This window comes from Paramacrobiotus metropolitanus, unplaced genomic scaffold (genome assembly GCF_019649055.1).
Source record: "Paramacrobiotus metropolitanus isolate TYO unplaced genomic scaffold, Prichtersi_v1.0 Parri_scaffold0000071, whole genome shotgun sequence".
Lineage (NCBI taxonomy): Eukaryota > Metazoa > Tardigrada > Eutardigrada > Parachela > Macrobiotidae > Paramacrobiotus > Paramacrobiotus metropolitanus.
Window position 1 is genome coordinate 475,086 of NW_026570291.1, and position 25,050 is coordinate 500,135.

The 25,050-nt window shown below is 41.9% G+C and overlaps 5 protein-coding genes across 7 annotated transcripts; 3 read left to right on the forward strand and 2 right to left on the reverse strand.

Annotated features, from left to right (window-relative positions):
• Positions 1–907: 907 nt before the first annotated feature.
• On the reverse strand, positions 908–5,094 carry LOC129594742 (ubiquitin carboxyl-terminal hydrolase 2-like). Its single transcript, XM_055491528.1, has 10 exons — positions 4,603–5,094; positions 3,709–4,096; positions 3,278–3,625; positions 2,570–3,066; positions 2,378–2,504; positions 2,200–2,323; positions 1,937–2,115; positions 1,682–1,875; positions 1,310–1,620; positions 908–1,216 (listed from the first exon to the last, which is right to left on the reverse strand). The coding sequence occupies exons 1-10, from the start codon at positions 4,699–4,701 to the stop codon at positions 1,144–1,146; spliced, it is 2,340 nt and encodes a 779-aa protein (XP_055347503.1). The 5' UTR covers positions 4,702–5,094; the 3' UTR covers positions 908–1,143.
• A 2,153-nt stretch (positions 5,095–7,247) lies between these two features.
• On the forward strand, positions 7,248–8,536 carry LOC129594801 (macrophage migration inhibitory factor-like). Its single transcript, XM_055491615.1, has 3 exons — positions 7,248–7,555; positions 7,642–7,814; positions 7,962–8,536. The coding sequence occupies exons 1-3, from the start codon at positions 7,448–7,450 to the stop codon at positions 8,059–8,061; spliced, it is 381 nt and encodes a 126-aa protein (XP_055347590.1). The 5' UTR covers positions 7,248–7,447; the 3' UTR covers positions 8,062–8,536.
• A 2,028-nt stretch (positions 8,537–10,564) lies between these two features.
• On the forward strand, positions 10,565–13,615 carry LOC129594818 (uncharacterized). The gene is made up of 3 exons (XM_055491640.1): positions 10,565–10,614; positions 12,731–13,109; positions 13,256–13,615. Exons 2-3 carry the CDS (start codon positions 12,766–12,768, stop codon positions 13,356–13,358), a joined length of 447 nt encoding a protein of 148 aa, XP_055347615.1. The 5' UTR covers positions 10,565–10,614; positions 12,731–12,765; the 3' UTR covers positions 13,359–13,615.
• A 471-nt stretch (positions 13,616–14,086) lies between these two features.
• Positions 14,087–18,274, reverse strand: LOC129594747 (uncharacterized). Its single transcript, XM_055491534.1, has 11 exons — positions 17,921–18,274; positions 17,758–17,863; positions 17,646–17,696; positions 17,300–17,371; positions 17,048–17,231; positions 16,498–16,663; positions 15,710–16,218; positions 15,584–15,648; positions 15,441–15,524; positions 15,201–15,378; positions 14,087–14,935 (listed from the first exon to the last, which is right to left on the reverse strand). The coding sequence occupies exons 1-11, from the start codon at positions 18,091–18,093 to the stop codon at positions 14,475–14,477; spliced, it is 2,049 nt and encodes a 682-aa protein (XP_055347509.1). The 5' UTR covers positions 18,094–18,274; the 3' UTR covers positions 14,087–14,474.
• Positions 18,275–18,895: 621 nt separating this feature from the next.
• Positions 18,896–24,744, forward strand: LOC129594731 (phospholipid phosphatase 1-like). 3 transcript variants are annotated; one of them, XM_055491517.1, is made up of 9 exons: positions 18,896–19,165; positions 19,351–19,495; positions 20,331–20,785; positions 21,630–21,705; positions 22,437–22,509; positions 23,046–23,443; positions 23,668–23,800; positions 23,876–23,888; positions 23,971–24,744. In XM_055491517.1, exons 2-9 carry the CDS (start codon positions 19,374–19,376, stop codon positions 24,222–24,224), a joined length of 1,524 nt encoding a protein of 507 aa, XP_055347492.1. In that variant the 5' UTR covers positions 18,896–19,165; positions 19,351–19,373; the 3' UTR covers positions 24,225–24,744. The 3 variants fall into 3 exon arrangements, with proteins under 3 accessions (XP_055347492.1, XP_055347491.1, XP_055347493.1); XM_055491516.1 differs by having other exon boundaries at positions 18,896–19,087; XM_055491518.1 differs by lacking the exons at positions 18,896–19,165; positions 19,351–19,495 and adding an exon at positions 19,861–20,168.
• The last annotated feature ends 306 nt before the right edge of the window (positions 24,745–25,050 follow it).

The window sequence follows — 25,050 nt, forward strand, 5'->3', positions numbered from 1 at the left end:
AACCAGTTTCCATTATTTTATTAAAAAAAACAATACTTAAAAGAAACTATCTATGAAAGAAAACTTACTAAACTATACTCAACCTAAAAAGACCAAAGCCAAACAAAACGCAACAACCTAAATCAGTACGCTTCCGAAATTCTGAATCGGCCATCAGAAAATAACCAACAAGAAAAACATTTTCCTCACTGCATATGCTTCGTCAAATCCATAAAACTCAAACACAACGTTCCTCAACTTCTAATATACCCACCAAACTCAAAAAAATCCAGTCAACAAACCAGTTAAACCAAACATTTTCTCGAACAACCTTTTAATGTACGTCCCAGCCTACATCCCATATACAAACCACCCGTTACTACATATCCAAGACTATCAGTGCAAAAAATAATAGTTCGCTCCATTAAGCAATCAACTTTCTTGACTACACAAATTACCTACCAAAATGACTGTGTAAACCTATGGAAAGTTACTGACTAAACGCGCAATTTTCAAGTTCTCAACTGTAGTAAAGGAACACCCACAACCTCTCATGTTTTTCATGCACTCACAAAATTCTTTCCCTACTATTATTATTCTTTTTATATACACAAATCCGAAATTATTTTAAATCCCAGTATTCCTCTTTCTTATACCGAAGCTGCCGCTACACAATCGAGAGATTGTCCACGCAGTGTATTATGGTGTCAGTCTTGCAGTCAAAATGGTCCGGACGCGTGCAGGTACTGACGTATTATGTTAATCTGTTTCTGAATATTATGTGGAACATGCAATATGTTCATATGCTATACCATTGGCAGTTCTGGGCTGTTCATAAGAAATCTAATTCGAAAATCAAAATAAAAACGTATATCATGGTATGTGCAACATTGTGTGATACTTTTTCCTTGCAAAAGATTTCTACTTTTTTATAGGTACAAATCCAAGAATCAATATATGGGCTCAACAGTAAGACGATCGATAAAAGGTGGAGTTCTAATAGTTATATTTTTTGTTATGTGCCTGCACACTGGAATGCCGATAACCATTGATTAGTACCAATAAATTTGCGGCCGCCATTATTCTGAAATTAAGTTAATGTTCAAATTCTCCTGCGCTAGCATGACACAACAGAATCGTACTTTGTGTTCAAGAAGCATACGATTAGTGACCCATCTCGTAAAACAGAACGTAAGCATCTGGAGTGATGGCGTCCTTCGCTGACGCATTGCTAACCCTGCAACATAAAGTTGAGCAGTAATTTTATCTGGTTTTAATTCTGTCCAACATTTAGCGAACCCATGCAATTACTGAAACACAGAAAACGTACCGAGAATCATTGTATTCGCTCCAGTTTCCAGTGCCGGGTTGTTTGCAATACGCCGTATAATGGCCGCAGTGTGTACTGCCAGCATGACAGGATACTGCGTACAAGCTAAACGACGGCCTCGGACCCGCGTAGGAATCAGCTGCAAACGGAGAAAGATCCAGGCCATCAACAGGATACTCGACCAAACTGGATATCTTGGCTCGGTAGCGCTCCTGGGAGAAGCGTTTCAGATGGATCACAAGGTATTTGGGAAAGCGTTGAATCGTGAAGAATTTGGTGCAGCGCTGCCGGGATTTGCATCGTTCGCAGTTCTGTAAAGTGAAGCTGTTTGTATTAATTGGATCATGTGCAGCTGATTGCGGTGCATCTTACCGGTCGCTCGTCGCCATCCAGTATCTCCTTCTTAGTAAACAACTTTAGACAGTCGTATACGTTACTGTCGCCCAATGCTGAACTGCGGTAATCCGGTATGGGAAGCGCCAGATCCCAGAAGGGATCAAAGGTCACCGAGCAGTGCCCGCATGTATCACAAACCAAGGAGCTTTTCAGTTGGCCCACAAATAAATCTAAGAACATCCAAACAGATCTGAACGGATAATTCGCACAGGGTAGTGGTGACATTCGTACCAACTAATTTACTGTTGTCCCGTCGTAGATACCGTTTCCATGCTTCCGCGTATTTCTGCACATCGGTGTAATGATCCGGGATATCCTGAGTCTCAGGTTTGGGTTTACCGGTAACACGGTTTACATCTTCGTGGAGGCCTTCCAGAAGATATCTTAAAAACTCTTGGGCATCTTGTTGCCTGTTTCAGCACGAAAGGGTGGAGGTCAATACAAACGAATTTACTGGTGAAAGCAATCGTGTAGTAAACCTAATAATGGCTTACAAGTAGCCGGCAAAGCGCGGTGCGTATTGCTGGATTTTTCTGTGGAAACGATCGGGATCATAAGCGTTGACACTTGAATAACTCGAGCCTTTCTTCCAAAGGGCCTCCATTACAGTTGCGAAAGCTAAAAACACGTAGCTCAGTAATCGTGTAAACGACTCAATTAAAAGCTGCTTACCAGAAATAAGCGGGCTTTCTTTATGCGTGGATGTCGAGCATAGTTCGGACTGGAATTCTCCAGACATACAGTAGTCCCTTAGATCTTTAGTGTTGCTTAAGCACTGCAGGATGGAGTTCATGAAACACTACAAGAAAACAAACACGCTATTATTACATAGATTCCGTTTGCTGCTTAATCAAGCTAACGCACAGTGTTGCCAATATTTTTCAGACCAATTAGTCCGGCTCGATCCGATTCATCGACCGTGATGCTCTTGCGTGCCGACTGCAGTCTTCTGGATAAAGGTGATCGGGAGCGGGTGTAAGAGTAAGCATTGCTTCGATATCCACGGTCTTCGTTATCCCCCGTTTCTCCACCATTTTCACTCGCGTTCAATGGCGCATCGGTGTTCCGTGAAAGTTCTGTCAACCTTCCTCTACTATCACGACGATAGGAGGAATACAGAGACGGTGAAGTGTAATCGCGCGAGTAGGCAGAGTAACCGCCACTGTGCTCGCCATTTAGTACTGAAGACCGATCACTGTATATTGAGCTCCGTAGCGGTGTGCGGTATTTTCGGCTTGTGTCGCTTAGATTGCTGTCGATGATATTTTCTTTGTTTTCCACGGAGTCGCTGGCTGACTTTTTGGAATCTCCAGGAATTTCAGAATCTGCTGGTATGTCTGGCGTCTTTTCTCGATGCATTCCTAGAACACGTGCAGAAATTAATGAAATTATGGTTTGTGTGTTAAGTAACACAAAACCGGGTTTTGATTAATAATTTAACACTAGAGGTATCAAATAATACATAACTGAATTTTTTTTCTTTAAGTTCTTGTTTACGAACGAGCTGCTGATGTAAGCGAATTATTTGCTAAAACGGTTTTCTTGCAAGCCAAATAATTATGTTGTGTTTACCGTATGGTATTAACTCGGGCGTTCGGGCACCACGAACAGGCGATACATCGCGTGACGACAGCTGACTCGCATAAGCAGATGTTACGCCATCCAAGCGTCGGCTGTGCGATGACCCCGTCGAAATTCCGGACAGACTGCTGGAGCGATCATAACTAGATGTCCTTGAAGACGCTAACGACTCAATGCCGCTGTCACGGTCCTGTTGGTTCAGGTGAACGGGCGGCGCAGATGACTCCCGCCTGGGTCGCAAGCCGCTGGCTGAAAGCGATACCGGCGGCGCGGTTATCGTGGTCAGCCTACTCTCGGTTTCTTTTTTATATGGCTGTCCAGAGCTTTTGGCCAAGATTTCTATTAAAAAACCTGGTGATCAGCCGTGACGTGCATAACAAATAAAACAAGTTAACCAATGACGGCTTTAGTGTGGATCTCACCTCGTGCTCGATCGAGAGATTCTTCCCGTGTATACGTTCTCCGCTTTGGCAGTGTTCCGTAAGCGGATATCGAATTCACATCCGAGGATCGGCTGTACGATGAAGTGGAGATGCGTGATGGCAAATCCTTACCGCTTGCTGATTCACCTGCGGAGCTGTCGGTGAGGTCGAGTAGGGAAGCGCGCCATGACTGTCGTTTCTCTGCCAGAGAGGGTGAAGTATACGTAGCCGTGCTACTGGTGCTGAGGCTGCTTCGAGCACGTGGGACATAACTGGATCGCAGTGAAGAAGATGAATAGGAAGGGGGTGTTGAGCCAATACTTATACTGTTGCGCGGCGCAAGACTGGATGACCGCAGACTGTCGCGACGGGCCGTTTCGGGAGAATCCTGAAATGATCCAGTAGTGTCAGCTGAAACTGACCTTACTAACGCACCTTACTATTAACTGTGCTACCGATACTACCTAATTTTTGCTTGATGATACACAACTCTTGATGATATAATATATTATAGCAGTTATAGAAGTGATTCACAATATTTTGTGTTTCGGCCAGTTTTCACCTTTATTTTCTTGCTGGCTAGAAATGGACCTACGCAATGGCATGGAGTTTTAATGCATGCAACAACCACAATATCACAAAACAATATGACGACAGAATACTACGAAGCTCACTATCCTGTAACAGCGAGTGTGAATTTTAATGTTTATAATGCCACATATGACGGAAAATGTGTAGGCAATAAACGCATTTTAGTTTTTACTGTATTTTTTACTGCATTTTAAGTTTTAATTTATTTTATTGTACTCTGACACCGTCTATGTAAGTATGATTTCCAATCGCGTGTCAACATATAGGAAAACAGAGCTGAAAAGTACTGTGACTGTTAACTACCTGAATGGAACTCCGACGTGACCGCAGGCGCTCTACAGTTGCGGTGTATTCAGCAATAGCATTTGAATAACTTCTGTAGGATGACGTTTTTGCAGCCATATTGCGAAAGATTTCTGAATTAGCAACGCTGTTTGCGCAAAGCTCCAAGAATATCCAGGCAAAGCTTCCATAAAACAATCAGAGTATCTTATGCAACAGCAGAAGGGGCCATTTTGCCTTGTATTGCTTGTACAAAACTTGCCAACAATAATGTGTTACACAAAAGAAGGAAAAATTAAGCATCTCCTAGCGCCACAGAATCCAGTTCTACGTCTTGCGCTCGCCTCTAAACAAACCCCAACTGGTACATTCTTGCTGTTTCGGCAAATTACTGCAGATCGCAGCAGTGCCGATCAACAGCTGCGTGGCTGTCTAAACTGGGTTGTCTCTTGCGTTTCTTGACTCATGATCAAGCTCTTCCGGTCAGAAAACAGTTCCAGCCGTCTGCGGAACGCAGATTTGGTGGAGTGTGAAGAGCGCGCTCTGTATAGTTGCATAAAACGGCGGTTAAGGAGTTGGCAATGGCAGATTTCGGCTTGGTGGACCGGTCTATTTATAGGCGATGCCGGCTTGATTCATGTTGCAGCGCACGCAGGCTCAAGGCTGCCGTTTGGCTACGTTATAAATAATCATTAGAACAAATAAGATTTAGTTATTTTCATCTTTGTATTTTGATCCATGTGGAGTGTACACCACTAACATGAGTAAAAAAGTAGGAGTAGTTTTGTGAAAACTGGAGCGGGACTCGCTTTGGAAAATGACGTACTATCTTTTACGAAGTTACAAACACGCAAAAAACTAGTACGGCATAATTATTGCCGTTTGCTGTATATCGCAGTAACGACGGTAGTTCTAGCGTAGATCTTTTCTTCGCATGGAGCGAAATTTGCAGCGGCGTAAACCAGCGAAAAGCATCCTGATCTGTGAACACGACATGCCTGTAAATTACTAGAGGGAGCTTGTTTTAGTATTGTACTCGTATACCAGAAGGTCAAGGATAGTCTATTTAGTTTTGAATCATAGTAAAATACGGTGATTAAACCGTCCGCATTAGTTATCGGTTCCTCTACGTCCAAGCAGCTAATGTCGAATGATGGCAATGGGCACGTATAGTCGTATACTACAGCATGCATACGGTATTTATTGTATTGTACATACAACGCGCTCGATTATACGACAGTGAATTCACTATCATTATTTTTGTTCATCAAAAGTGTGTAGTTTGTACAAAAGTGTACACGTTGCACCTTGTTTTGGTTGGAAGTCACCTACCTCTACAGCTAGCATGTGCTCAATTTGTTTTGTTAATTAAATGCGGTACGGATCCGGCGCTTTCGTCATGCAACCAGCGCTGTGCATTATCAAGGTTGTTAATGTTATTCAAAGTGCACGAAATTTACTGCTGAAATATGAGCGTTTTATGTGCAAAATACAAACATTCATCAAGTCTGACGACAGATAATTGCGTTGGAGGCCAAAACCTTAGGTATAGATGTCATAAATTTTCTACATTGTATTGAACAGGTAGGATTAATTCCTTCACTATACTGTACTACAATGTCATCTGCATGTTGTTTGCACGTACAAGTACAAATAATTAACGCAAACCGGTTGGAATTTCCATTGCTACTCTAGCATTTTTACTCATAATTCCTGGTATACTATCGCAACGATGTTTGTAAACAGTTACGGATTCCAGAAATCCTAAAGACATCGAAGCAATTACCTATTTTAACATTGCCATAAAAACGCGAGAAATAAAAACAAGCAATAACCATCAATACTCCGAAGTTGGACTTTGAATAGATTTGGCTGTCTACCAGCGTTTGCATTTTGGAGTTTTGCACATAGTAAAACAGTAAGATGATTGGTGAAATTTTGCACACACGTACATTGTATAACGATAAAATTATTATTTATTCATTCGTGTTATAACTTTCGAAGTGCAACATCACTGGGTGAAGTACACTGTACTGATACATATATAATAAAAAGTTAGCGACTTCAGCAACGTGCATGCCGAACAAAAACAATTTTAAATAAGAAATGCTCTACTTACGCACGAACTTCTTTCCGTAATTCGTTTACCGGTTCGACATTTTTTTAAAGTTACACATTTAATTTATGAAAGACTAAGCATAAGCAGAAAACGATAAAAGTTAATAGAATTTATTGTGAATCATCGGGACATGCATATTAAACTTTTTGATGCAGACAAATGTTACGGTGCAATTTTTTTCGTATAACGCGTAGGTGCCTCGATAAACATGTCGAATACTTTTTTGGTAGCAGCACGCTGTACTAATCAGTCATCCATCAATAATTAGCGGAGCTTTAATCCGATTCGGCAACACATAAGCTTATTGTAAGCAATACATTCCCAATGCACTAACTCCGCCAGGTTAACAGTAATGTTTACCATGCACCGTACCACTACGTGTATCAGTTTGCGCACTTGTTTGAGCGGCCGGACCTTATGTATGCCATGCTGCCGAAAATATTATTTACCGCATTACTAATGATTAGAGCATAAATCTTTCGCATGACCGAATAAGTACCAGACTGATAATGGCGTGGCTTTTCATCTTCAATGTTTGTCTCGAGTATGTAGAATGTTGTTACAGTCCTGCTTTGCAGCAGTTGACTGCGACCATTCCAGTCCAACAGATTTTTCTCGAAACGCTATATAAGAGACAGCGTGGTGTGCACGTTGTTTGTAACTTCCAAAGGTGTACCGTTGGCGAAACTACCTGTACTTGCTTCTTGTGCGCCCGAGTTGGTCCAAACTTCTTATCCCACCGGCACCATGCCGCTCTTTCAACTGAGCACCAACATCTCTAAATCTGATTTCCCAGAACATTTCCATGAGGACTTGACCCAGATGCTTGGGCAACTGCTGAAAAAGAACCCCGAAGTAAGCGTGTGAGGCAGCTTACCGGACGCCAGCTTCATCGGCACTTGCACTATTTCCTTAAATATGTATGACCTTTTCCTTTGCAGCATATTACGATATGCGTTAGCGCCGACCAGTTTCTAACGTGTGGCGGCACAGCCGAAGCTTGCGCTTTCGGCAATCTGGCGTCCGTTGGAAGCTTTTATGGAAAGAACAACGATGGCTATGTCAGAGCTGTGTTCGAATTTATAAAGGAAAAGTTGGGAATCGAGAGCAAACGGTGAGGAGAGATGCTATTCTTTTCTTATCGAGGCAACAAATTCAGGCCCTCTTCTTTAATCATTATTTTATACCCGGTTGTGCAGACGTTTACTCAACTTTAATTGGTCAAGATTATGAAGCTTCTGGCTAACGTGACCTTCTGTAGGTTTACCCTGTTTCTCAGCGATTATCCACCAAACGATGTGGGATTTAACGGCATGACAATTGATAGCTTCAGACGGTCTCTTCCCGCACCCGGTGGCTAACTGGTATCGTGGCCTTAGCCGCCTTTGCTGTTTGTAACATGTTGCTAAACATTGTCCTGTCGATGTGAGCATTGGCATGGTTCTATTACATTCCACATTTTACCTGCTTATACTGCGGTTTGCTGCTCCGACTTCAGACATAGTGGTTACTCTGTCAGGCACAAGCGATGGGGAAGCCGAATACCGAGGACAATAAGGAATGCGGCTTTTGAAGTACAGTAGTTCAATAGTTTATTCGTAGTAGTAATTATTGTTAAACGAGAGCCTTTCTGTGATTTGCTTTGCCTTTTGAACTTTGCTGTGCAAAGACACTTTGGCCAGTGTTTGTATCAAACACTAGAAAACTTGAAAAATAATTTCTATAGAAGCAGTGACAATAATTACTTGGTGTCGGTGCTTAGGCATTTCAGCTGGCTGTGTGTCCAGGACTATGGGTTATAATTATATGTGCAGAATGCTTCTTGCCGTTAGTTTCAAAAAGTTTTTAATTGCTCATCCGCGCAGTTGACGAGCGGCCTAGGAAAATTTTTGATTTTCGATTTGCGTACGTATACCACAAAAACGTGGACGCGAAACCGAAGCTGTTTTCTGTAATTCTCATCACAAGTAACACAAGCACCGCATAAAAAGCCGATTTTTTCATACACATTTACGGTAAGTATTTACATTCTACATGTGCGGTTCTACATTCTACATGTACGGTTCTACATTTATGGTTCCGCGTGGACATTATCGAAATCTGCAATGCCCCAATGTTCCGATTCTGCGCCGTCTCGATCTCTTACACTCTTACACTAGAAAGGTCATTGGTTTCTTAGGTAAAGCAAAAGCAAAAAGCAAAGCAAAATTAAAAAGCAAAAAAGTACTTTACTTAGGTAAAGCAAAAGAAATTTTTAGGAACGTAAAACATCACGCAGATCACTGCATTCAAACGTAGCCTTATGGTTAGCCAAACAGTCTAACACCCAGTTTTGGTGACAACTGATCACCATACAAATGTACTTCGAACTGGGAATTAAATTTTTAAGTGCACCAATTTGTACGTTGATGTTGAAAGACAAGAAAACAAAGGGGCACCTGCATCAGGAACAATCAAGATTCCATGGTCCGACGTGATGTATGGCACCCACAGTCTAATTCATTCGAAGGATGCTTTTCTGTTATTGAGAAAAAAGGTCAATAATATCTGCGGCCTCTCCACAGTCTGCAGATCTCTCTAAGCAAAACTTTTACAAAGACCTGACACCACAGTCAGTCAGGGTTTTCCAGTGAAAGTTTACCATTTGGTACTTGAACTCGTATTTGGGCGAATGTTGTATGTGCAGATTGTTGTAGAAACTGAGGTCCCATTGTACATTGCTTATCTTCTTGTGTTGGGTTTGGGTTAGGTTGGGTGGGGATATTTGCAACTTGAATGGGTGCGGTTCATTAAAACTCTTAAACTCGATATCTACAGTACATTTGGGTTTCTGGAATGTATATGCACGATTCGGGACGGGCTCACATCGTAAGTGGGTGGATTCCTGATCATTACTGTATTGTGCTCTTTGCGAAACTGAAAGAATAACTGCTGCGAGACCACGCCAGAGCCCGATCCATAAGTACCGTCCGTACTTGATTGAACTACAGTATAACGCTCGTTCGCTTATGATTTATCTTTCAGTGTCTCACCATTTTATGATACAAACGTTAACCCTGCAATGCTTTTTAAAGGGCACACTTGAGAGTAATAATAAGAAATCACAGAAGGGTTCAAGCAAAGCTTGCCCATAATTATTTATAAAATAATGTAGAAAGTCGCTTTTTATGCTGTTTTCGGTACTCAGTTTGCAGATCGCAGCCATAACAATAATCGCCATCCTTGGAGCCGGGAGCGAAGCAGCAATATCAGTATCCCGAATTCGATTTGCTGGTAATTCGCAACCGGCTACACAGAGTCCATATCAGAATTTAGAAAGGGACAGTAAGGTCACGAAAACAGTACGTAACTGTTAGGCAGAAAGACTCTGTCAGGGACCGTTTCCTGAAGCTATCGATCGTCATGCCGTGGAAACCCACTTCGTTTGCTGGATAATCGCTGAGAAACAAGGTAAACTTGTGAAAAAGTCGGGTTATACAGATATTCAACGAAAGAAACTAAGCCGGTGCTAGTAAACCGTATATTTCCCACTATAACGGACGAAATCGTTATTCGCAGCCGCGATTACTCTGTAAGTTAAACGTCTTTTCTTACCGGGAGTCGTCGATTCCTAGCGTCTCGAGTATGAATTCAGACAAAACTTTGACAAATCCTCGTTATCCTTCCCAACGACGTTTCCAATGGACGATAAGTTGCCAAACGCGCAGGCGTCCGTTGTGCCTCCGCTTGTAAGGAACTGATCGGTGTTGATGCATACCGAGATGTGCTGCAAAAGGTCACACTCTGAGCAAAGGTTCGAAGGATAAATTCTGTCTAGCAACTTGCTTACCTTGGGATTCTTTTTAACAGCTGCCCCGGCCCAGCATCGTTGTCAAGTCCTCGTGGAAATGATGAGGGAGATCAGATTCAGAAAGGTTGGTGCTCAGTTGAAAGAGGCATGATGTCGAATCGTCGACAGACGTTGAGTGCCGATGGAAAGACGTGGAATTTCCGAGGAACATTCACTTTCTGTTCCAAGAATTAATCGATTCGCAGAATGATCTGGTGGTACACGATTTCATTGCTTATGAAGCTTTTACGAACGATTTGGTGGACTCAGAAAGGGACAAACAAACTGCCGGGAGACACGAATCACATGACTGTCAGCACCCTACAATCGCCTTTAACCGGACAAACTTGGAAATCTTACTCTTGAAAGTCATCCCACTTATGGTTTAGTCTGTAATCGGCCGCGCTCATGATTTATGCAGGAAATTAACAGTAATGTAACCGAGCGGTTCTCTATTTAGAGCGGTTTTTACGAAACCCGAAAAACGTTCCGATCGTCGAAAACCACTGCATTGACCAGTGCACGAGATAGTGCCTAACATGCTCAACCTTTTGACCTGTAGAATTAGTGTAATTTTCCCGCATCAAATCTGTTACTAACGTGCATGAGCTCATAATCAGTTAATTATCGGTAAATGGTTGATTAACTCTCCTCCGATGGTATTCTCGATAGTTCTCGATCAAATTGCAGTATACCTGCTGCGAGGAAAAATCGTACCGTAAACGTTAACCGTTTGGCTAATTAAATAACATTTTGGATGGACTTCCTCCATCCCTTATTGCTTGTTTGTTTAACTGAAAGTGAAGGACTTTTATGTGATTATTATAAATTAGTCTCCCTTAATTTGTTTTGCAATAAATTATACCTACATATATATGGCTTGACTATGACCGTCTGCACCACAGCAGCATTACCACTTGACAGAAAACACTGGCTCTCATACGCACTCGTTCAACAACGAACTTGTTCTGTACAGCTTTTCTTAAAAGTTAAATGCATTAAAACAATGAATTACCTAACGATCGCATTTAAAAATTTGCATTGGCAGGCAAACTTGTACAGCATATACGAGTATTATCTGTATTGTTGCTGCAGCCTGCTGGTATACAATGTACTGGTGCGATATTCACAAACAGTTTTACATGCTGTAAACTTCTGCGAAATGTAGGAGTGATCAGTGGTGTGCAGTATGAGCGATACTATATCTTTTTAATGGTAAGCAGTCTAAAAAAATTTGCGCTAAGTATTCATGTAAAAGTTTCTTAGATGCGGCAACGTGTCGAAAACCGTTTGAGGTTAATAAGTAATCATCTGAAAGCAGCGAACCTTTCGACAACCCTGCATCGGCTTTGTTGAATTTGCTCCAGTCGGTCAAAACTCGCAGAAGTACTGTACATGTTTCTAAAAATTCTGTTAATTATATCAAGTTAATACGTCATTAGGAATTCATCAGATGGGTGTTAATTGTTATATCGTATAATATGTGATGTTTTACAGCAGTTAAGTTATGGTAATAAAGTTTATTTCAATTAATAAAAAAAACCATACGGAAGATCTTTATTATCTAGTCGCACTTGAAAAACAGCCCGTGCTTCGTTACTCAAGTCAGGCATAGCGAGACATAATTTATTGTGGGAGGAAGCGAAAGTTTGGCCGTCTTTGTACTTTAATTAGCAAGGTATGAATATTTATGATTCAAATTATCCTCGCAGCATATGTACATAAAATTTGGTCGCAGACCATCTCAGATAGCTGCGCTCAGCAATAATCAGTCATAAGTCCACAATACCGAGTTTTAATCCAACAAAACCCCATAGTTCATAATTTGCTTTTCGCACATTTGGTCAGTGCTTACTCGAAACAGCAACGATTACTGCAGTAATTAACCTTGTGCGCGGCCGATTGCACCCTAATAATGGCATCCTAATAATAGATTTTTAAGACCTTTCCGCAAGAATGACCTTCCAAGTTTGTCTTTTAATGGCACTTCTAGGGTACTGTCGGTTGTTTCTCGCGGCAGTTTGTCTGGGCACTTCCATTCCGAGAAAAACAGATTATTCGCAAAAGCTTTATAAGAGACCGAATATGTGTAGTACCACATAATTCGGCGAATCGATGAAAAACGTATACTTCTGGTTCTTGATAACTACAACTGTTGCAATCCGTGTGACCTTTGCTTCATCAAGCGCAAACCTTGTTAGAATTTGCTTTACGCCTTTCCTCCATCCATTTCATCATGCCGCTTTTTCAACTGAGCACCAACCTTTCCAGAGCTGATTTTCCCCAGCATTTTCACGAGGACTTGACACTTATTCTGGGGAAGCTGCTGAACAAGAATCCCAGGGTAAGCAAGTTGCCGAGTGAAATATTGCCCACAAACGTTTGCTCAGAGCTTGACCTTTCGCAGCATATCTTGGTATGCATCTGCACCGACCAGTTCCTGACGTGCGGAGGCACAACGGAAGCCTGCGCGTTCGGCAACCTGGCATCCATTGGAAATTTTGCTGGAAAAGACAACGATGCCTACGTCCAAGTTGTGTCCGAATTCATACATGAGAAACTAGGAATCCAGGACTCGCGGTAAGCAAAGATACCGTATTTTAATTAACGATAAATGACTTGATTGGGAAAGTGCGTTTTTAGTATGATTTAAAAGCTTAAGAGTTCTTTGACTGGAAATCAGATTTTTCTGGAAATCCGATCATTGAATTCGTGCATTTTCCCAGGTTTACACTGTTTCTCAGCGATTATCCATCGAACGAAGTGGGCTTCCACGGCATGACGATTGATAGCTTCAGGAGGAAGTCACAGACAGCACCTGCTGCCTGATTGGCTTCGTGACCTTTCTGCCTTCGCTGATTGTCGACAATGGACATAAGTGTTCTGTTATTTTGAGCATCTGGCAAATCTTGTCCGCATTTCTGTACTCCCGGCTTCCAGGCATTGCAAGTCTGCAACTGTGTAACTATTGTTTTGTGACCGAAATCTGTGATTCGTTTTTGGCTTTAAACTTGGTTGTTGAAAGAGCATTTTGTTGATGTTTGTATCAGACAGTACGACAGGATGTTCAAGCATTATAAGAGAAATCGTCCGGTACATGACACCAAATTTGGGGGTTTTTTTTGGTAGTAAGGGAACTTTCACGTTAATACAAAACACACAGTACGAACGTGCGCTACGCATTCTCGAATTGTGCTTACTACTTACAACGTACAACGGTGGTGACCCGATATATAAGTAGTGCGTGGTATTAATCTACCTCACGAAAGAACCATACTTTCGTTTTACCAAAAATAATAAAAGAAGCGTTTTACTGGGTTTAGTGGGTTACTGTTACAGCAAGTTTTAAAACAGATTTCGTACACCAGAACTGCGGGTGTTTGTTTGTCAAGAAAATTAATACACGGCATCCAGCAACACGAATAAACGCAATTTAACGATTGCAGTACTAGTATTCAGAAGTCGAGAGACTCGAGACACAACGGAAAGTTACATGTCACCTCCAAACCGATAATATACGGTAGAACTTGCTTGCTTGCTACGGCAAATACTCTTGGTCGGGTTTGGTTTTTAATTGACCAATTTTTGGTGCGCACAAACACGCAAAGACCACGCAGTTTCCACAGCAGCTGGCTACCCACAACTACAACATACGTCGTACTAGTCCAAATCCAAAACAACGTAACAAAATATTCGTGTGTAAGCAATAAAGGAAACAACAGCTAGATTCACAAAAACGCCTACAACCCGTAAAGGATTATTCCCCCAAAACGCAAGAATGCACCAAGGCCCCTCCGAAGAAAAAAACACAATAAAACCCCATCTGCACACACCGCGGGGGGAAAACAAAGAGCCACGGATACAACTTTGACAAAGGAACCTGTCTCACCGCAAACTGCTCACAAGGTGACGCACTACACACACGCCCAACAACACCCGCATCTTTCATTCGGAGAGGCTGACGGATTTCTCCATCTGTCCGTCCTCCGTCGGGGACGGTCCCGCCCGTTCACTGCGCTCACTAACGCAAGTGGCATATCCACCAAAATACCCGCCCTGCTCCGGCTTATCGCTCCAAATCCCGCTCAAATCCGTCGAACTAAGCACGCGCATTTTGCCGCCGGATTCTTTCCCGTCGTCACTGTTCACCGTCATCGGCATGGAGGGCGGCCGGCTCAGATGCTGACGCTGCAGATCGTCGCTCAGCTGCTCCACGAAACCTGTCTCCATCGGCTGCGGTGGGGGTGGTGCGACGAAGTGGGCGTTCATCGTCGGTGGCATGCCGTCCGGCGGCACCGGAAATACGCCTTGCTGTTCGAATGACGCCGGTTGCATTTGCGCTGCATACTGATTGTACGCGTGCAGCGACGCGTAATATTCATCCAACGGTGGCAATGTGACCGGCACTAAACAGAAACAATAGAACAAAATAAATAAAATAAGTGTCGCTAAACAAAATCTGTGAACCACAAGAAAAAAGGATAAAAAACTGTTTTTAAAATTCTGAAAAGCGGTGTACTCATTGTTTCAGCTTTTTACAATTAATTGTATTAAAATTATCGCAGCTGAAAATTAAAAATGTCGAATTTCCTGCGTTCAATGATCAACCAAAATTTCTGAATATGTTACTATTATTAATTTTGCAGTTCAACTTCTGCCAACAAAGCGTACGATAGTATCCCTGTCCGTTTCCAGTGGGCAAAAACGCGTGCACCACAATCGGAGAATTCGGTGACTGAATCATGACTGGCAGCGGAGAAACTGGGAACGCAATAGGTAGAGCCACTGGCCGCGATGGAATTGGTTCTTCCGTCTGTTCAACGTGGGCTGCAGTTTCCTGTACTCCGATCTGCCCACAAACAAAGCCTTACTGACAATTTTCAAGTCCATAAGATGTTCGCATCTACTCACGTTAGATGGAACAAATCGATTCTGGTAATTATTGCCATTCCAGTTCTGCCGCTTACGCGAATCGTACGTCGGTCTCGAAAAGCCCTGAAGAAAAACCATTGTTGCTATTTATTGAGTTTTAATTTAAAAAAGTTTCACACTACCGGAACGAATTCCTCAGCCAAAGGGTTCAAGCGAAATTCAAACGACGAATTTTTATCATTTGGGCCTAAAACACAAAATTTTCAAAATCAGTATCACTCATAATTTCTGTATGGAGAAGGACTAACCTGATTTATGGGCTGCCTTCGTACCGCCATTCTTAGCTTGCTCACGCCGATGCCAGACATTGGCACTCGTCCATGGATTCTCTCCTGGAGCCAAAACTGGCTTCGTCTCCTCCACTTTCTGCTCTTTGAGCTGAATATCGTTCTTTCTTGCGTCCTGCACCGCCTCACGAGATTCACAGTGATTTTTCTTCTCTCCGTTTTTTGGTTTAGCGTCTTCTTTGGGATTAACAATGGGCTGTGGCGCAGTTTTATCCACTCCCTTCGCACCATAATTAGCACGGCTCTTGGCTACCGCACGGTTCATCGGCTGATTCCGCGCGAAACGTGGCTGCTGCTGCGCGTAGCAATTGTCACAGCGATCGGGATCGTTTGATGGTACGCGCGACAGTGATGGCTCGTACTGATGATGCGATTTCTTCCCATCAGGGTAGCGCCGGTGCGGCGCATAGGATGGACGTCCATGTGACATGGACTGTTCCGGCTGATTTTTCTTATTCACGGGAGCAATCCTACAAATAAGATAATGTGACAGGACTCACAGGAGTAATAACGATCCGACAAATGCTCACCCAAAAACATGATCGAAAAAAACATACTGTATGATCGAAAATTGTACACGTAATACGGGAAAACATTATCCCGGGATATATTTTCCACACAAACCACTGAACAAATGTGCTAAGAATGAGTGGAATAACAAAGCTAAAATAAGTCACCGCTGGAAAAAGAATAGGGATATCTTGACGGTGAAATACAGTATGTAGTATGTACTGTACGCGTTCACTTACTTTTGCTCCTCCTGCTTCGGTAAATCATCCGAAAGATTCGAATCCTGTGTGTTAAGAGACGGGCTTGTCGAGTAAGACTCGCATTTCCCTTCATCCAGGACATTTTCAATACTGGCGGTTAATATACTATCCATTTCCGATACCAAGGACGCATCTTCCGCGTTATCTACAATTCCAAATCATAGGAAAAAATCTGAAGGCATGCGAAAAGATACTTTCTAAAGATGCCCAAAATCCCAACAAAGCCAAAACAGTTAAAGAAACTTCCATATTCATAACCTCTCCATATTCGAAAACTTTCTCATGCTGATGAAAGCATTTCCCATAAAAAGAATATGTGCAACAAATTTCAAATAATTTTTTGCTTGCTTAATTTTGTTACAGCTATGTAATAGTTTTACTGATTCCATTTACAAATTAAAAAAACTGAAAAAATAATATTCACCAGTAGACAAAAAATACTTTAATTGTTCAGAACAAATAGAAAAGTGAACAGTAATCATCAGAAAATATTTTCTCGCGGAAAATGTAACCAAAGTGCCTAACTTACCGGAAGGCGCGTGCACAGCACGCTCATCATCGCTGGCGCTGGGCACATAGGCTGATGCAAAAGTGTTGCGCACTTGCATATCCACAGTGTCTGCTTTCTTCAGACAGATATACTCATACGATTCCTTAACTAGCCCGCTCAGAGTGGACTTCTCGATTACGGCATCCCGTAGAACCACTTCGCCCTGGAAACATGGGAGGAAAATCAGTAAGTTTTTAACTTCAAATGCTACTATGTAGGAAAACAACGAACCGTCGCTGTAAAGGCACACATCAGCCCAACAATATGAAATCCATTGACAGTCCACGCTTCCGCTTCCATTCCCTGCAAATTCCGTTCGTAATGAATAATTAAAACTCAAAACAATTTTTTTTATTTTTTAAAAAAATTATTTGAAAAATTGTGACAGAACTGATAATTAAAACAAAGGCATAGCAACAGGTGATTTTTTAACTGAGAGAAAATCCGAAAAAAATAATTTCAGAAAATGCTTGAATTTCTGCTCTGGTTTCTTCGAAACTGTTCCATTTCAATAAAATATTTTTTTGGGGTGATATTTTAAAATTTTACGACAAAATCAGTATGAGAATCCACTCACCACACTGCAGGAAATGGCATGGGCAACGCGATCGTTCTGCAGGAAGCCGTCCTGACAAAAACAATATCTTCATTTTATCCGATCGCCTGAACAACAAATCAGTTATGTTTACCATCTGAGGCATCTCACTGCCGAAGGGAATCCCCAAATGAGGCCGCGACTCCTTATGATGCGCCTTGGCAGCATCCGCAGGGTTCCTGGAGTTCGTGCTGGCTTTACTGCAAGAAAAAGTTTCCTGTCGCACATTCCACGACCCGCAGCGGCAAGATGGATACCTTAACGTGAATTTTCGCGGATCATGCAGCTCCCCATCGGAGGTGCTGACACTCTCCGACCCCTCGGGAGCACCGAGGGAATGACCAGTTTCCAACCGGTCAGTCGCCTTCTTCGCGCCTTTGCCCATGGCCCCAGTTGCGTGCTTCTGGCTCAGAACACGAAGATTGACCATTTCTAAACCTCAGCCCGGGACAATGGGACTCAGTTCATGGCGTGCAAAACATACACAATCATAAAGACGAGAATTCGAACAGCGAAAGCAAAATAAATATGGAATGTCTGCACGCTTCCATTTGCACGATTTTCACTGTCTTCTCCTTACAGAGCCAAGTTTCGATGTGGGAAAATAGAGCACTGAGCGCTCACTGTGGGCTCGTCTGATGCAATGCTATTGCTCATCGGCTGTACCGGATAAATTAGGAGGTGCGCCTGAAAAACGTACCGAGAGACTGCTGGTTTCGCCGCGTTTGTGTGTGACTTCCGGTCAATTCTAAAATTCTGCTGTGTTCATTGTTCAGTACGGAAACATGATTCGCATTTTTCGAGACCGCATCTAATGCCATAAATAATAACATTTACTGACGTTAAATGGATCGACAGATTAAATTACGTATATTAAACCAACATTTTTGGAATACGCTTGTACAATTATTACGATTTTAGCGCACGAGAATACTTTTTAAATAAAAGTTAAACTGCAATTTTTTATTACAGTAAATGTTTGCATGTTCTTGTGCGTACTGTACTGCGTAGTAAAATGACGGTGTTGCCGGTGTGACAAGTGCACTCGTATGTTGTAAGCAGTGAATTATTTTGTGACCGTTTAATATATGCGGCCATGAAATGATTCATAACAAAAATAATATTCTTGTTCGCCGATGTGAAGCTGGAAGGTATTTTCAGATTTTCGCTTCGCCGTGATTGCGAGCAGCCTGCTAGCAGTTGCTGCTAAGTGCTAACTTGTTTTCAAAATACTACGGTAGCATATTCTAAAGGCTTGTACTTGTAGAGTGTAGTACCGCTTTTACACAGGCTTCCGGTTAAAAAGTGCATTAATACTGAAGCTAGGACTCCAAAAATGCGCTTTCTAGATTTATTTTAATTACTTCATGAAATTTAGAAACTTTCGTTAAGCCGACCATCTTATGCTCTTATTATCAGTGCAGGTAAACTGCTTCTACAAACGTGTTGTGCAGGTGTTTGATCTACTTTAATCGTTTATCCATCGTGCCAACTCATCCATCGTATGTACGGTATATAGATACATGACGTTAGCTGATAAGAGATTAAAAATTGTTTAAATGATTCTACATGTTATCATCAGAAGAACCGTCGCGTGAGCCGGTCATATAGCCTTCGATAGCACATTGTTCCTTATCAGTTAATTTGGAAAATGCGCACAAATTTACGACTTAATGCCATGTCCTAGAAATTCGTCACGATCGGGACGATATGGCCGACCAGAAGTTCCATGGTTCGACAGCCGGTAGGATAACGGATATGACTGACGGTCAACTGCATTCATCACTCTTCCGGGTTCATGATGACGACTTAGATTCGTTGTTGTATTTATTGTAAGTGCGAAAAATTTAGAAATGTAACTTAAACAAACAAGCGGCAGTCAGCAAGCAGACTTATGCATCTAGATCTTATACACTTTATAATATGTACTTACTTTCCCACCCTGCTGCTATCACTTTTTTAATTTCTGCATTAACGCAATCAGACACCGAAATAACTGGAAAACTGCTCAGGGCCGTATGTAAGTAAACGATTTCCATGAAAAAATTTTTTAATTTACGTTTATAGTCAGGCATGCTGATAAAAAATAAACAAGTGAAATTTTGCAAAAGCCAGCTTGCAATAGTATGATTTTGGCAAGCCGTTTGAACATTTTGCTGCCTTCCTGCGTGCCCCTGTCTCAGTCTGTCTGTCGCAGTCTGTCACTGCTCTCGTATGGGTATGCTGCTTTCTTTTTTTGTCTGCTTTCCTCTCTCTGTGAGTATGAACGCCGTACGCGGCCACTGTAATGACTGTACGTAGATCTTCGTCCCTGCTTTTCTCCCACGGATCGTGTTTCTGAACTCTGTAATTGTCATCCGCCGGATTACGATATCTAAAGGATAACTCTGCAGTCCAACCGTATTAACTGCAGAACGGAAGTTGCAGTGGATAATCATCAATCGCGTTAGCCTCTCCTCGGCATCGATTGCAGGCTTTGCAACTCTCAGCTGCTGTGCTGCAGGCGTATGTATCAGTATCGCTCAATTTAACCAGCAACGGCTGCGTTTTGTCCAGATTAACTATTTCCTTTCTATTCCCTTACGCAATCGCTAGCCTTTGCCATCCTTCTAAGAAGCACATGAGCGGCGCTCTTTGCAGCTATTAAAGTATCAATCTCATCCGCAGGGATAATCTGGCCATTGAGTCGCCCCTGGATGCATCCTCGACCATGGACTCCCGCGGCAGCCCCTACAACAACTACCAGTCCAGCCCCCTCCGTCCCCTGCCGTTCCCTGAGGCCAGTCGGGAAGTAGGCAGGGAAGGCGGCGGTGCTCCCTACTCGTCGGGTGTGACCATCCCCATGGGACACTATCCCGCCACCCGCGTCAGCCCCCTGGAAAAGTCCCCCGTGGACACCCCGGATGGTCGGGGCTCCATGAAGATTGTGATTCCGCATGGGCAGGTGCCCATTGCCAGCCCGGAGGATGAAGGGGATCATCATGTTATTATTACGCAGTCCAAAGAGGATCCGGAGTTTCGGGGGGTGCGTCCGGGTAGTGTGGTGCTGCCGGAGGAAGATACCCAGACACGCCATTTTATCAGTTGGAGGACTGTCATCGAGTTGTTGTCCATCCTTGCCGGTACGTGAGCTTTTTTCGGCAATTTTTGTTTTTTAAATTCAAAGTCTTAGGTTGTTTGTTAATTATTTCTTAATTAATTTATCATTAGGATGTGTAGGATTACCCATTTACCCTGGGGCCTGGTTGATATTTTATTTATTGTATTGCATTTGCAACTTTGCATGTCTTGACTTTAACTGCTGAGCGCTTTGTTTAAAATCATGGTACATAAGCTTTGTTTTAATTTTTTTCAAGTTCCCAGTTTAATTCTATGTTGCTCCGTTTCTGTCCGAAATTTAGCGAAAAGCCTGCATGATTTAGTGCGATAAATTTGGTTTATCTTAACAGACCTGTAACAAGCAGAAGTATACAACTGCGTTTTAATTTTGTTATGTACAACATAGTTTTGTTATGTTGCAGCTGTTATTAGGATTATGCATTCTGTAACTAATTTTAGTTTTGTTTTCCAGTATTTTTTCCGCTTTTAATGATAGTAGGTGTTTTGAATTTAGAGAAAAGAAATTTCGCAAAAATTATTTAAAATTATTAAACATGACTTGCTGGAAGCGGACTGCGTATGCATTTGCCAGGGTAATATCATTTTTACGTTTTACTGCTTTACTCTCGGTTTCCATAAAACTGTTTACGTCCGGTGATGACTGCAAGAGTTTGATGTTTTGTAACTATTTCGAATTATGTTCTGTGTATTGTTGTTTGCAGGATTTGCTTATTTACATGCCTCGTAAGCTCGTATTATTGTTTTACTCGTACGATGTGGTGTATTTGCGCTGTCGAACGTGATGCGTATCAGCATGTTGTGCATGACTTGTGTAATCTGATTTGCAATTTGCATTTTATTTTGCAGCCATGATTCCAATGGTTGTCGCACCACATTTGGGGGCATACGAACGCGGCCTATATTGCAACGATCCGGATATTAGGTACGTTTGGTCTGACAACTTCCCCATCGATTGGTCGGTAGACTCGGTAGTAAGCGCTTTCGGGATTGCTTTTGATGCCGTTTGTCGCTACGTTTAGCAAGTTCTCCTTGAATTACTTGAATAAAACTCAATGGAATAATTTATCAGCTGGTTGCTTGACAGCCGATTGGAATTTTTTCGCTGACGGCATGGCATGCCCAGGGGTTTTGTTTATGTCGATGGGCAAGACTGTTTGACAGCGTGACGAAAATTGTCGTGTACTGGTAGCAGCCGTATGCCGACAAAAGCGGGCAGATTGTTACTAAATCTTTTATAGCCGTGTTGATTTTATTAATCATGAAGTATACGAGTTACCGAAAAACGATTGTATTTTGTCTTTTTGGTTGTTTAGTTAACTCTCGTCTAATTTATTCTGTTATTTTCTGTTCTTTACGAGTAGACATTGCAGTATCGGATTTGCAAAAAATAAAAAAATTGTTACGATTATTCTCAGTAAGATGATTAATTCAAGTTGGAACTGAAAGTGGAAGCATTCATTCAGTTCGCGGATTAGGTTTTTAGACGCTCTTTACAAGTTTACAGTATTCGAGAAAAAGTCTGATAGATCGGAATGACGAGTATGTGGTTGATATGACTCAATGCTCATATCAATCATATACACAACATTCCGATTCTTTTTTATTGTATGCTGCAGTGATGTTAAATTTATTTACAACAATTCTGCTCCGCAGGTATCCATTTCGGGAAGGAACGGTTAAGCCCTGGTTACTGTATCTCATCTGTCTGCTGCTTCCGTTCGTCGTGGTATGCACCAGATTTACAGTTCGTAACTCTACCTGGGCGTATGCTCATTTCTCATGGTTATTGTTTATCGTTGTTGACTTTTGCATAATATATATTGCACGCAAGTGGCAAGCATGCATAACTGCCATAACAGACGTAGGAGGCGTGCGAAGGCTTTGGCAGTTTGGCAAAACGACAACTTTAAAAACTGCTAATAATATTTGCTACTTTCATTAACATTATGATAAAAATATTTTAAATTTTTCGATTAGTCGGTTTTTGATGTTCTTGTCCGAAAAGTCTTTGTGAATGAGTTGGTATAATGCCATAATTTTGACTATTGCAATAATGCGCAGTAACGCGGCTGGTACTCCTGGCATTGTCGGATGCTGCATTGATGAGATATTTTTCGTTTTCAGAAGTTAATTAATGTGAAGTTGTAATGGTTGTAATGGTGTTAAATAATGGTAATGGTGTTAATGGCTTTTAAAGTTGTAATGGTGTTAAATTTTACCCCTTTTCACTTGCACTGATAATTGAATCTTTATATTTTTTAGGTAGTGATCGGCGAAATGTGCCATTTCTATGTATCAAAGACAGGCTACGCTCAAATGGAGGTGAAGTATCGATTATGGCGCAAAGGGCCGCGCGTCCCGCCGGTCCTCATCAGCATAACCCGCATCATTGTCCTCTTTGCATACGGCTTCCTCATTACGAAAAGTGTCACGGACATTTGCAAATATGCCGTCGGTCGTCTACGACCCCATTTCTGGGACGTCTGCAATCCCGACCTGGATTTGATTAGACAGGATCTTGGGGGCGCCAGCTGTGAGAACCATTACATTATCAATCCACACTGCCGCAATGCTCTGAGTACCGATCACAAAGTGCAGTATCGTATCCGGGATATGCGGTTGTCGTTCCTTTCGGGACATGCTGCCATGGCGTTTTTCAGGTACTGGCTAAAGTACAATACATAACCCTTCATGTAGCTTATCAAATTCGATGGTTCTTTTCGATGTATTTTACTAGCCCGAAATATGGGGCTAGGAATTTATTTGGCAAAACAGGACCTTTCACGAAACTTTTCATGCAGTTTTTTGTAATGCTTTTAGTCAGAAACTGTTAACCGCTGCTTTGTACTGTAAACTAATTGGTTCAGCTCTCGTTTTTCGGCAGCATGTTCTTCTTGATCTTCTACTTGGAATCCCGGCTGCGTTGGATGAATCTGCGTTACTGCAAAGCCATCATGCAGTTTGGTCTGTTCTTGATGGCTGCGCTGTGTGGAATGAGCAGGATATCTGACCACAAGGTACTGAACCTTCAGAAAAACGCGAAAATATTGATTGTTCTGATTCGCCAATTAATTTTCCGTTTTGTCTTACAGCATCATTGGACGGGTGAGTTGTAAAAGGCAGGATCAAAGATCGTGGCAGAGTTGATGATTTGTTTATGGAAATCTAATGACTTAGTCTTTTGTAGACGTGTTTGCCGGGACATTACTGGGGTTGGTTGTGTGCGTGATAACAGTATTTTTCGTGGGGGGATACTTCAATGACAGTCATTATCTGCGATACAAAGTGGTCAACATGCTGAACAAGATCGACTGGGGACATCGGGAGGGTGCGCAGTACGCCGGTCTGCTCAGTGAAACCAACGGGATGGACCCGCGGGCGCTGCGTCAAATGAAGCACTTCACGAGACATGATTTCCCGAAACCTACGAAAATAGCCTGAATAATAATTCGTACGGCCATTTCGGTTCGCATGGACTTTCTCATATGGATTTTGCATGTTCCTTTCATTGAATATTGGATAGGAGTTTAAGCATTTTTATCGAGAAAGGGGACTGTGGTGGAACTTCGTATTTCGACGCTAACATTTGTAATTATCTCATAAACCGGGAAGAGGGTTTGTTTTCTTGAGGTATTTCTTTGTGCGATGTTAATTTTGCAAGTGCGGTCGGTGTCCGTGTTTTCGGGCATGTACAGATGTGTACTGCTCGAATATTTTATAATATTACCTGTACAGTGGCTGTACTGTACTTTTTTGTTGTTTTATGTGGTTTTTATGCAGACAACTATCAATTCTTCTCAGTATCTAACAACGTTTATAATTTTTGGTACCTTATTTCTTTTTAATCTCCTTGCAACGAATTGTGCAAGACAGTGTTTATCTGTACGAGTACCGACTGTACGTGAAACTGTGTTGCCTGTTATCAAAATCGGTATTTTGGATATTAAAGCTTGCGTGGTGCCGTGACGCCGTCAAGTGTTAGTAGATTAAATTTCTAATGCTTTCATGTTGGTAATTTGTTGTGGTAATTTGTTTCATAAATACTTATGCAGTGTAGTCCTTAATAGTCATCTAAACACGTAATAAAAATGCTTTTTATAATGTACCGTTAGTGAATAGTCAGGTGTTAGTAAAGTACAGATACTTATTTTAGGTATTCAAGAATTTTTCAATCAATAGTGAATAGTGCAGTGCTTTCAGTTTAAAAAAAACACGATTTGCAGAAGTTTTGTTGTCATCCCGACTGTGTATTATATTATGCATTTTT